The 13,192-nt window shown below is 40.9% G+C and overlaps 1 protein-coding gene across 3 annotated transcripts in view; it reads left to right on the top strand.

The window, feature by feature from the left end:
* The window catches only part of CAPN6 (calpain 6), an 84,318-nt gene that overhangs the window by 53,994 nt on the left and 17,132 nt on the right, over positions 1-13,192 (top strand). For all 3 annotated transcript variants that reach the window (XM_067548236.1, XM_067548237.1, XM_067548238.1), the window contains exons 6-10: positions 517-710; positions 2,830-2,907; positions 4,225-4,420; positions 7,794-7,916; positions 11,392-11,594. In XM_067548236.1, the coding sequence (XP_067404337.1) occupies positions 517-710; positions 2,830-2,907; positions 4,225-4,420; positions 7,794-7,916; positions 11,392-11,594 (794 nt within the window). The remainder of the gene's footprint in view (positions 1-516; positions 711-2,829; positions 2,908-4,224; positions 4,421-7,793; positions 7,917-11,391; positions 11,595-13,192) is intronic.

Below are 13,192 nucleotides of genomic sequence, written 5' to 3'. Positions count from 1 at the left end.
CTGAACTCTTCCATACTAATAAAATGGCTGCATTAAGGGAGAGACCATTTCTGCTCAAATTTTCCAGGTGATTTGAAATGGGTAAGAATGTCTGGTAAAGTCACACCTTACTGTCAGAGCTATAGTCCATCCCTTTCCTCCCACCACAACAAAGGCTTGTATAGTCACTGAGATCTGACGTTGGTTACTGGGTTTCATGGAAACTGAGAAATGCACTGAGCCAAATCCTAACGACTCATTCCTGCTGCTCCAATGGGAGTGTTGGCTGTGTAGAGCAGTGGTCCCCAAACTGTGGGGCGTGCTCCCCTAGGGGTGTGCAGGAATGTTCTAATCGCCTGGATCCTGACGCTGGACTAGAGGGACCTTGACTTTGATCCCTGAAGGCAATTCCTCTGCTAGAAGGGAACCCACAGCTCTATTTAAAAAAATAAACCTCTTGATTGCATATGCGTTAGATGTCCTTATTGATTTTGAAGTTCATATTAGTTCCCTGTATTTTGTGTGTGTGTGCTGCAGAGTTCATCCATCAATGACACAGAGGTAGAGACAGAGATGGGTCTGATCATAGGCCATGCTTACTCGGTGACGGCAATTCAGAAGGTGCGCCTTGGAGAGCGATTCCTGTTCTCTCTTAAGCCAGAGAAGCTCTTCATGATCAGAATGAGGAATCCCTGGGGAAAGAAGGAGTGGAACGGTGCATGGAGTGACCAGTACGTCATTTGTGGATGCTGGAAGTTAGATGTGTGATTAAATGCTAAGAAACACAATGTTGTTTGCAGTGTTTGTCCCAGGATAGGAGAGAGTCAAGGTAAGTAGCTTTCGTGCTCCCTTCCCCAGACCTGAAGAGTTCCACCAACCTTCCACCAACAGACGCTGGTCCAATAAAAGATATTACCTCACCCATCTTGTGTCTCTAGGAAAGGCAATGTCATTCCACAAGGCAAAAGACTCACTGACGTTGAAAGTGTTCTGACATCTCTTCCCAAGCGTAGCGTCCCATGAACAAATGGGCTACCACAGACTGCAGCAATGAGGGAGATGTGGCATACTTCATATTCTGGACTGCAGCATGCGTCTTACAGCATTCTTCTGGCAAGCTGCGTGGTCTGTGGTTAAAGCATACGATGATGAGTCAAGGACAGGAGGTCCATTCCCAAGTGTGTGTCAGACCCCCTGTGTAACACTGGCAAGCCACTGAGCCTCTCTGTGGCTCACTTTTCCATCTGAAAACTGCTACCTCCTAGGCTATCTTGAGGTGCTGATGAACGGTGCCGTCAAAATGCAAAGTTTATTATTTCATAAATGATTTTGTAATGGATCATCGTTTGGGTCAGAGATTCTGCAGGGATTTCTCCAGCTAGTTTGAGGAGCAGAGTGACTGGTTCTGCTGGATTTGTTCCATGACCTGAGGCCTTAAACATTAAAAGGAAAAAAAAAAAAGAACATTACATTTCAGTTGGCCATTTCTAGGACATTTAATAATATGATTCCCCTTAATGACATTGTGTCGACTTCCCTTTCTTTCCTCTGGTATCTGATAAACATGCTATTGCTTTCAATAGGATCTTTATCCCAGTTTAAACAAAGTGCTGAGCTGGCCTGATGCAAAGAGAAACAAGTGGCCTTGATCTGTACTAGAGACACTGGGCAAGATCCTGAATTGCTCGCTCAGTCCATTCTCAGGCAAAATGCCCATTAACTTCAGTAGAGTTTTACATGGGCAAGATCTGAGAAAGTATCTCAAGAACTGGCCATTGTTTGTGGCCTAATGAAATGAAAAGAGAGAGCATCCCAAATGGTAAACAAATAATGACTGTTATAAGCAGCTAACATCCCTCCCTCCCACCACCTTGGGAATTGAGCCCATAAGGTGCTGATTGGTTTCAGAGACTGACTTTAGCACAATAGCGGACTGGGTACACAGTGGGTAAAATAACAGATCTTTACACACAACTGTGTAACTCTTGCTATTTTGGAAGTGAAGGGGACCTATGGAACAATAGGAAGATCTCAGAAACTCTTGCCCTTGTTTCTTCTAAGGTGATCAGTGATTTAGGGCTTGTCCACATGAACAATTAGACTGCGGCAAGATAGGGTGTGAATCTACCATGCGCTAACCTGCTGAGGTCTAGCTGTTGATGTGCACCCTGCTGATACACATTAACAGTTGCCAATGCACCTTGATCTAGTCTTAGTTTGAAGAGGACTAGATGTTAACAGTTTGTTAGAGCATTTTCATCGAATAGTCTTTGAACTAGGGCTACATCAACGTGCATTTGTGGACCGTTAATGCGCATCAGCAGAGTGCAGGAGAACAGTTAGACTGCCGCAGGCTAATTTGGGGATGGTTCACACCCCAGCTTGCCGCAAACTAAATGTTTGTGTAAACACCCCTTAGATAATGTGTTCCCCTCCAACTGAAGAGTGTGATAAACAGCTCAAGAGGAAATTCAGGCGGTGTGTTTCCAGAGCAGCTCATATACTTTCTGAGGATCCTTAGGGAATAAAGACATTCTTATATGGAAATGTCATCCAAATCTGACCTTCCAAGCCAATGGCTCAACTATACTGAGGGAGAGGCTGTCAAGGGAAGTAAATAAAGTGATGCTTCAGCTGTGTTTAGCATTTGGTCTTTAACCATGTATCTTTTTTAATAGTGTTTCCAAATCATTGATGGTTAAAAAAATCTCTCTATATGAGGCAACAAAACTTCCTATATATATAATCAAATAAGCACTTGTCAGTGCTCAGACAGTATTTTATGTCATTGGACAAAAAATGTAAGTGAGAAGATTTAATTTCACTTATTATACAACTTTTTCCTTCCAGGTCTGAGGAATGGAACAAAGTGAGCAACTCAGAGCGTAAGAACTTGGGACTCACTGTTCAAAACGATGGCGAGTTCTGGTGAGTAAAAATGTCTGTGTTGCTTGGGGAACCTCTGCTGGAGCTGGTTAAGTTTAACAATTATTATTAGTCCTGGTGCTGTACCTTCCTCCAGAATAATTTCTCTGAACGCATGAGAATGTGCGATTGTTCTTCAGCTTCTGACATTATATATTAGCTACTGGTGTTTCTTCAGATTGAAATGAAAAAAGGGCGAAAGAAGCAATGGAACAAAATACCTAGACTTCAATGAGTACTTCCATTTCAGGCATCTCAAAGCCACAATACTTCAGTACTAAGGAAAATTTCCTCCCTCCCAAGTTGATTTGTGCATGGCAGACTATCAAATATCAGGCATCTTCCCAAACTGCATCTGCCTGCTACAGTATCTAGCTAATGGATTTTCAATTCACACATCACTGTAGTAGTGAGGTACCTGTAGATAAGGACGTAATTAACTAATTTTAATCCTATTCATTGTTTCCCAGGCTTGGGGTTCTGTATTCCAGAGAGAATCCCTGGAATCCAGATGAATCCGCTGGTAGGGGTCACTATGGAAAGACATTCTCCTGTCCTGAGGCTCCGTGTGTCACTGCATAATCTTAGCTTTGTCAGAACTGGGAATAAGGGGTTTGGCTCTAGGTCTCTGCTATGTCAAGAGAGACCATACCCATGGTCACTAGACTGATCCCATTGGATATTAATCTTCAGGCTCATCTGCAACTATGTCAGGTGACACAACTACAGCAATGTTTCCTGGTTAAAACACTCTTATAGATGAGACTTAAATGGGTTTTAACTGTGTCACAAGCCATGCTGTTGCTTGGAGAGTCGAAGGCTGTAGCACAGTTTGGGGACAGTGTTGGACTGTATTTAAAGCCTGAGTACACTTCAGGAGGGACCCATGTTTTAACCCTGCATGGAGTCACCTCAAATGGTGGCTTCTGTGTGGTAGATAGTGTCTTTGTAGCAAGTACAGAGATGGCATTTGTTCTATGCCAGACATACAGTGCCAGTTCCAGCCCTGTTGTTATAACCATGTTATTAGGATCATATTCCATAACTAAACAAATTTAGGAATGGACTTAAGCTACACCGCTCCCTCCCTATGTAGTGCACTGACTTGATTGTGATTGGGGCTTTAACAATATGTTTTTATTTGTAAAAATGTCTAATGGATGAGTTCGCTTTCGGGGTTGAGTTCAAAGAAGAGTGAAGCCTCAACTTGAATTTGATCAAGCGGCCAGATGGCACCTTGCCAGAGATGGCATGATCATCATTTTTATGTAGGGGTGAGGATTTTTTACACATCGTGCCTTTCTTATGTCCCTGGTTCAGGATGACGTTCGACGACTGGTGTAAGAACTTCACCGATGTTGACGTCTGTCGTATTGTGAACACATCATACTTCAGTATCCACAAAACCTGGGAAAAGAAAATGGTGCGTGGGGCCTGGACCAAGAATTCGGAACCCCTGATAAATCACTCTGGAGGATGTTTTGATTACAGAGCCACCTTCTTACAGAATCCCCAGGTAGGAGTTGATTTACACTGAATCTCAGTGTATTACCCAGCGTTAAGAAGTTAATACTTAGATGTCAATGGTGACTCTAGAACAGGAAGCTCATGCATTTCTGTTTAAAAAATACCTGTGAGCATGTCGTTTCATAGATCTCAAGGCCAGAAGGGGCCACTGTGATCATCTCTCTGTATCTGTATCATCTACATATCTATCGTGTATAACACAGGCCATAGAACGTCCACAAAATAATTCCTAGAGCACGTCTTTTAGAAAAACATCCCTCCTAGATTTAAAAATGGTCAGTGATTGTCACAGTATAAAGACTCATATGTTTCAGTGACTTCTGTAATACCTTGCAGAGTATATAGATATTTATTTAGGACTCATTTTTGGCTCTTACAAACTTGGCCCTCACAGTCAAGGAGGGAAGAGGAGTCCCACATGGATGATGATGAAGGGAGGTGAGTGACCTATTGCCCTGAATCCATTTCCATTCTCACAAAACATAAAGGAACACTGGACCAAATGTTCTGTTGGCACTAATCCATTTTATGAATACTATTAATCCTGGCATAGTGTAATTAAGGGCTATCCATTTGCACTGCTTTGGTTCCTTAAGGATAAGTTGTCCCTCCCGTCGCTACTCTCAAGGCTCTTTTTTTCTTGTCCTAGCTGAGTGCTCTCAGACTATCAACGTTAACTGGCTCCTTGCTGTCTCCTATGTCAAACATTGTCAGCACAACACATAAGGCAGCAGATGCGGAACTCAGTAGGAGCTGGGCACTCAATGCTCCATGCATTGCTTTGAAAATTGACCTCTCCATTTCTTTTGTGTACTCCCCATAATTTCAACTGCAGAGACTGTTTTTGTGCCTCCTTGTCTACATTTAGATGGGTAATTTCTGTCAGCATTCCTTCTATTTTCTTAGCAGGACACCAGAGATCTGCAATCTTCACTGCTTAAACTAGGAATCATCTGTAACTCCCCACTTGTTCTTTCCTTTAGCTGCCTAGCAGGGAAGAACAGCTTCTCTGTTATTTCTTCCACAAACGTCTCCCTCAAAAGGGATCGATTCTTGTGTGAATTTATTCAATTAACAGGGGTGGCAGTTCCTCTTTATGGTATTGGACATTTTCTCAGTGTTTGTGTAGATCTAATTTTTAAGTGTTCTCTATTAAAAAGAAAAGAGTTCCTGTTGTATGAAGAATGTTATAGCGGAGGGTCATGCCAGATGCAGTGAAAAGAGCCCCTTTTATTATTATTTTCCTGTCTCTAGACTGATTGACTCAAAAATTAGTAATAATATTCCTCTGAAATCTTATGTTTACTTAAGGACTAATTAAAATACCTTGTTCCTGTGCCATATATTACAGCAGTCTACAGAGCATTTTTGTCCCTCGCCCATCTGAGGGAACAGTCTAATTCCCCTGACAGCCTCCCTTGAAGGACATATTTTCACAGGGAGATTATGAGACATCCACTCCCCCTGCAAAATAAGAGAATACAAGCATTGTGATAGTCCACTATCAACACATGCCCATGGCCCCATGCTAATTTCTTTCGCTGACTACTGGGGAGAACAAAATTGCCTGCAGAACAGTGATTCTCACAGTTATTTCTCTCTCTTCAGGTAGAGATTCTTGAATCCTCTCAGTCCTGAGTAGAAACAGTTAAGCCAGAAAGAAATAATAGGCGGGGGGCCTGGAAGGGAGTTAATTTTCTCCGGAAGAGCTTTGCTTGTGCTTCCTCTGCAAGAGACTGATGTTTCCTCAAAGTTTAAATGATACTGCCCTAAGCATGAGGGTAAAGGGGAGAAAAAAGAGAAGATGCCTCCTTCTACAGGGCAGAATGACTCCAAGAGGAATCTGAAATCACCAGCAGGGGTAGTTTATATGATAACAGCAAAGGCAATCCCAGTGTTTACCCCAGAGGAGAACTGGTGAGGAAAGCTTTGCAGTGGCACCAGCTGGGAAAAAACTAAACGCACCACAGATTACATTACCCTCAGTGTGGATCACAACGTTCCAGCACTCTCTTTAAAACACGAAGCATGATCAGTGTGCTGCACAGATGGGCTGCACTGCAATATTATGCTGTTTTTCATTTGCTTCGTAGTCCAGGGTGGAGGGGGGATCAAATCTTCCTAAACTTGACATAAAGCGCACCGTTTCTTTCCCTTGACAATTTCCTACAACTTAGATTTGCCCATTAGTGGCAAGAATGAGGAATGAACAGGGAACTTAAAGGTGACTTTGAAGGGGGAAAGAATTTGGTGTTTTGCCCCCTTTTGCTTCTTTATAATGTAAAAAACACTCTTCAGGCCTTCTTTTATACATTAGAAATTCTGGTCTTTACCCTCATTTCTGAAAGACTCTATGAATCACTGGCGAACGAGTAGGATAGTGACACCATAATTAAAAAGCAAGTGAAACATGATTCATTCAGACGGGGAAGTGCTATTTATAAAGGTTGTACAAATATTTTGATTTTCGTTTGGTCCTGTTGAAATATATTAAATTAAAATCCCTTAAAAACCGTTGGGATAAAATATTTCTTAGTTAAAGATGCAAACTGTTATGTATTTTGTGTCTTGCCTCATTGCTTAGGTTGCCGAAGCAACAGAGCTTAGCTTGTTGCCATAGCAATAGAGTTAGACTATTAGGGGATACCTCAGCCAGTGCTGTCTGGTTTTAGTGTAGTTCAATAAAGACTTTTCATGGGTTTGCATCTCTCTGTGTTCTGTGCTGATTTCTCTCTGAATACAAGTACTTTCCAAGGATTTAACATAACACAAACTGTCCTCTCAATCAGTTTCTCTGGGTCTTCCAAATATTTCCAGCAAAACCAGAAAAGACCAAAAGTGACATTTCTGAAGTAATTAGGGACCTGGGGGTGTGGAACAAAGAACCTTTTTCATGCTTTCTTTATACAACATCAAGTACAACCCATTTGTTATTTTCATGTCACCTGCAAGGAAAATATCTGAAGTAAACAGTTCCTACTTAGATATTCACATAGAAAAAAACCACAGTCTGAAATTTGTTGTTTATCTCCTTCCCAGTTATATTTCTAAAGATTTTTTTATTCTTGTTTTCCGAGCACATCTGCTGTCATGCCTCTTCAGTAGCTACTTGGAAACATTCTCTTCTAGCATGTCCTGAATGAATCACTGGCTTCAATATCTCTGATACTATTAGTTTCAAAATCCCTACAGTTGTAACTAATTTCCAGCTATGACTTGTACAGAATTGATCATGGATGGAGAACCATCATTCCAGGGACAAACCCATTTCTGTGTGCTTCTGCGGTATGCTCTAGTGTACGGTATCCCAGAGAAGCTGTCCTTAACAGCTGGTTCTCTGTTCTGTGTCTCCCCCTTGCTAGTATGTCTTTGATGTCAAGAAGGCTGAGGACAAAGTGCTGATTTCACTACAGCAACAGGATCAGCGCATTTACAAGAAAGATGGGAAAGGGGACAACTTCACTATTGGCTTTGAAATCTTCAAGGTAGGCAACCATCTTCATTTGGGTTGATGATCAAACTTCAGGAATTCTGCTGCTCCTGATTGCAGCTTCATCTCAGCAATGGGATGTTTGGCAGATAGATGCATATTTCACACAATGGGTTCTAACTACCCCTGAGATCTTCTCTTAACAAGATTCTTGCACAGTTACTACATATGCATTCAGATACCATGGTCATCACTGGGTCCTTTTGGTTTCAAAGCTCAAACCCCTGCCTTTTGAGCTAAAAGAGTAGCAGGATATGGCAAGCCACTTGCAGGAGACATGATTGGGTCCACTAAGCCACCTCCTGACCAGTCTCTAATATTGCACTTATAATGAAAACAGTTCACACAACACTAGAGCTGACTGGGGGGGAAACTGCAGAAAATTTTGAAGTATCTTTCATTCTCAGGTATTGAAATTAAACAACTTTTTTAATTTGTCACAGAAAATTATCTTTACATTTTTGGTTTTTTTGGATGGTGGTTGGTTTTCTCATTTTTTTCCTTTCTTCACCTTTTTTTCCTTGTTTTTCATTTTTCCATTTTACCAATGAATGCAACAGAATGAAGAGTGTCCAAACATTTGTCTCTTTTTTCCTCATTTCCTATTGCCACTTTGAAAAGTTACAAAAGTTGAGGAATTTTTCAAGAGTTACAAAGTAGCAAGAAGAAAAATGGGAACAAAAAAAAAGAATCAAACTCTAGACATCATTCATTCCCATAGACTTTAAGGCCAGAAGGGACCATCATGATCATCTAGTCCAGTGGTTCTCAACCAGAGGTACATGTATCTCTGGGGGTATGCAGAGGTCTTCCAGGGGCTACATCAACTCATCTAGATATTTGCCTACCTTTACAACAGGCTACATAAAAAGTAAAGTCAGTACAAACTAAAATTTCATACAAAATCATTTGCTTATAGCTCTATATACTATACACCAAAATATAAGTACAATATTTACATTCCAATTGATTTATTTTATAATTATATAGTAAAAATGAGAAAGTAAGCAATTTTTCAGTAATAGTGTGCTGTGACATTTTGTATGTTTATGTCTGATTTTGTAATCAAGTCGTTTTTAAGAGAGGTGAAACGGGGATATGCAAGACAAATCAGACTCCTGAAAGGGGTATAGTAGTCTGGAAAAGTTGAGAGCCACTGTCTAGTCTTACCTCCTGCACATTGCAGGCCACAGAAGCTCACCCATCCACTCCTGTAATAGACCCATAACCTCTGGCTGAGTTACTGAAGTTCTCAAATCATGATTTAAAGATTTCAAGTTACAGAGAATCCACCATTTACACTAGTTCAAACCTGTAAGTAACCCATGCCCCATGCTGCAGAGGAAGGTGAAAACTCCCCCAGGGTCTCTGCCGATCTGATGCGGGGGGAAATTCCGAAATGTGGAGATTAGTTAGACCATGATCATGTAGACAAGACCCAGCAGCCAGATACCTGGGAAAGAATTTTCAATAGCAATTGAGAGCCCTGCCCATCTAGTGTCCCATCACCAGCCGTTGGGTATATTTTCTAGTAGATGTTGCGGATCAGCTACATGCCATTGTAGGCAGTCTCATCATACCATTCCCTCCATAAATGTATCAAGCTCAGTCTTGAAGCCAGTTAGGTGTTTTTGCTCCCACTATTCCTCTGGGAAGGCTATTCCATTCAGGGGCAAAACAGAAAAAGGGAGGGGGAAGGAAAGAGGGGAGAAACTGGAAAAACCAAAACATTGAAAAACTGGAAAATGTTTCATTGCCAAGAAAAATGAAAATTTTCCAAAGAAATTCAATAATTATTATATTTAGAAAAAAGGCAGTTTTTCATTTGAAAAGATCATTAAAAAAATTCCAACCAGCTGTATGTAACACTAATATCTTCTTTTAGGTGTTGAGTGAAATTTAGGTTGCTATGAAGCTGGTAAGAAGCTTTCATTAGAGATTGTAGTGCTTGTGTATCTGCTTTTCTACTGTTATATTTTTCAATAATTAGAAAGATTCCAAGGAGTACCTGGAATACCACTACTACTACTATTATTTCTATTGCTATAGCACCCAAAAGCCCCATTGAGCTTGGCACTATATAATCATTGCCCCTAACCTAAACAACAATACATGAGTTGATCGTGCCATAAACAGCAAGTTGATATTTACATTCAGTGCATATAAATTTGATAATTTCACAGTATCAAAATGTATTGAGAAGTATAATTAATACATTCTTATGGAACACAGCAAGATTTGTCTATTCTGTATTCATATTTATTCAACAAACCTAATTATAGGATAACGATTTGAATATAGGATAACATTTTCACAAAATTTTTCTTTTGTCTGTCAAAATTTTATGTTTTGGAAATGTTCGATCAGCCCTACTAATTAATGTGACTAATTACTTTCTAAAATTTATAAGACAAATTTTCTGCTTCACTGAAGTCAAAGAAATTATGCCAGCAAATAATTTAGCGTTCCCTTTGCAAATAGAATGGCTGGAGAAATACATACATATTTTAATGATTCTGTAGAAAATGTTGCAGTCCCCCAGAAAAGATGGTGCTTCAAGATTGCGAACCAAGCATAGGTGTCGATAAGCATTTTCTGTATTCAGAGTAGAAGTAACAGCAGAGGGCATTCCAAACAAAGTGTGTGCACATGTTCCTGTGTCACAGATTGTAAGTTTAATGTGTTACTTTTGAGAGGCACTTACATGCTCCAGAGATGGGTGCCACAGACGAACCTAAACTGATAAATCTTACATCAACATGCAGTAGAGTTTAGACTACGCAGATGTTTGTGTGTGAATGAGTGCCCAGACAAGCCTTCTGTTGCTATTTTCTGCTGCTCCATTGTTGCACCGCTGCCTGTCGATGCATGTAGTGACACGTCTCTCTGCAGTGAGCCCTTTGAAAATCAATCAGTTTCACTTCATGTGCACTTGTACTGATGCATTGCATACACAGTGCAGGTAGAAAGGCTTTTTCACGCTCCATCTGGGAAAGACTGCAGCAGTTAGAGCACTAAACTAGGAGCCGGAACTTCTAATTCTGCCTCTGCCAGTGATTTGTTTTGCAAGTCATTTTATCTCTCTGTGCCTCGTTCTCACCATATGTGTGAGGGGGATAATGACATTGATCCTTTATAAAGCTTTGAGATCCTTGAAGTAAAAGCTCTAAATAAGTGTCAAGTATTATTATAAATATTTTATAATATTAATCTTTAGAAAATGTGGCCCGTTTTGTTCGGTGGTGTTTTTGGGTGAAGGATGTTGTCAGCCAACTCCTTTAGCCCCGAATCCATTTTAAACCAGATTATAATGTATAATGATGTCCAGGATCTACCTAAGCCTAGGGAACCCAACCCTGCTTGCATGATCTGCTGTGTAAGAATTCGTGTCTCATCACTGGAAACCAGTACCAAACGATGAAAGACTGTGTGTGAGAAATATACATGCCAGATCCTCTGTGTAACCGTAGGTGGAGCTTAACAGAGAATACCGGCTACACAAGCTGCAAATACAACAAAGAGTGGCAACCTCCCTTTACATCAATACGCGCACTGTGTTCCTGAGGAAGCTCCTTGCACGGGGTCGCTATGTTCTTATCCCAACAACCCACCATCCTGGCATCGCCACTGCGTTTATCCTGAGGCTCTTTACAGATGTGCCATCAGAGCTCAGGTACTTTCTAATTTACAGCAGCAGAGAGGCGGGTCCCACTGACTCCAGTTCCACTTTCACAGAAGTGGTTAATCCTCGAAATACCATTGGGTCACATAGGGCAACTGTGTCAGACTCATTGAAGTTCATCCACATGAGTCTTTGCTATGATAAAGGCAGGTCAGTTTTTCAGTGTTTCGAAGCTAGATACCTACAGCCAGAGTTAGGCACCTAAAAAAAAGTGATGTGATTTTCAGAGGTGCTAACACTCTTAACCTTCCTAACGTCACTGGGAGTTGAGGATACTCCGAAACTCTGACAATGAGGCTGCTTTTATTTAGGCACATAAAAGTAGGTGTCACAGTTCAAAGCAATTGCATCAGCATTCCCCTTTTGTGGTCCAGCAATGGCAGGCTTCAGGTTTCTAGGCTTCAGGTTCCCCTGGCCATCACCTCTCTTGAGTGAAGACATGCCTCTGGCTCCCTTCTGACCGAGGTATCTCCAGGCTGTACAGTCCCTGGCCGTACTATGATATCCCAGCAAGAGATTGCCTAAGAAGGCCTGCTTACTTTCTCTTCAGAGACTAATAACCGAATAATTATACACCATCATAAGCTACTACACAGCACTTCCTATGAAAGTCCATTTTATTCTTAAGAATTACAGAAAAAATATATTAGAATTAATAAAAGAACCTTCATACATGCTAATAAACTTACCAGAGATCATCACAACCTCAACATGGACTCTGGCATGGGTAGTCCTTCAACACCCCATTCGAGGGCTTTTCTTGTGGTTTCAAGTTCATCATAGGTTCTGCTCAAACCTATGAACATGTTTAGTCTACTCTTTATACTGTTCAGGGGGTCATTGATCTGCAGTTTCCAGGAGCAGGTAATTAGCAGACAATTGGTTTCTCTCCCTAGGCGTAACTTCAGAAGGATGGATTTGAAGTGGGTCATTTGCATTCCCCCTCCCAGGTATTTCCTAGCAAATCCACTTTACGTGCATTATTCCAAAAAGTCCTTTGAGGTTTTTCATATCTCCCGGTGCTTGCATTAATCCCATCTACCTGCTAAAAAAGTTCTATACAATAGTACGTAAACCTGTGCATTTTAATGCAATAGATTTGAAAGATATAAAACCTACCGTATTTCCCCATGTATAAGATGCTCCCATGTATAAGACGCACCTTAATTTTGGGGCCCGAAATTTGAAAATAAATGTATTACGGTACATCACCGGTAAGTACCACTGTATATAAGACGCACCCAGTTTTTAGACCCCAAATTTTTCGAAAAAAGGTGGGTCTTATACATGGGGAAATACGGTAACTCAATAATGTTTAACTTAATTCAACAAAGTTTATCTTAAATCCATAAGATTTGTCCAGGATAAGGCAGGACATTGTCAGTCTGTCACAATAGGCACTCACGTTTGGCAATTTTGGCACATGGGTCCAGTTTTTGTAGTCATCTTCCATTCTGCAGGTGCAATTTTGTGGGCACTAGAATTTGCAAGTGCAGTTGATGCCATTTACTAGTCTTGCAATCTATCTCATAAACCAGGACATGCCAATGATATCAGATATTTCCATCTGCAAAATAGGATACTGAGTT

The sequence above is a fragment of the Emydura macquarii genome, unplaced genomic scaffold (assembly GCF_026122565.2).
Source record: "Emydura macquarii macquarii isolate MOO-44397 ecotype Brisbane River unplaced genomic scaffold, CSIRO-AGI_Emac_v2 contig_1253, whole genome shotgun sequence".
Lineage (NCBI taxonomy): Eukaryota > Metazoa > Chordata > Testudines > Chelidae > Emydura > Emydura macquarii.
Note: the sequence above shows the minus strand (reverse complement) of the source record. Positions and strands in the feature narration are given on the sequence as shown.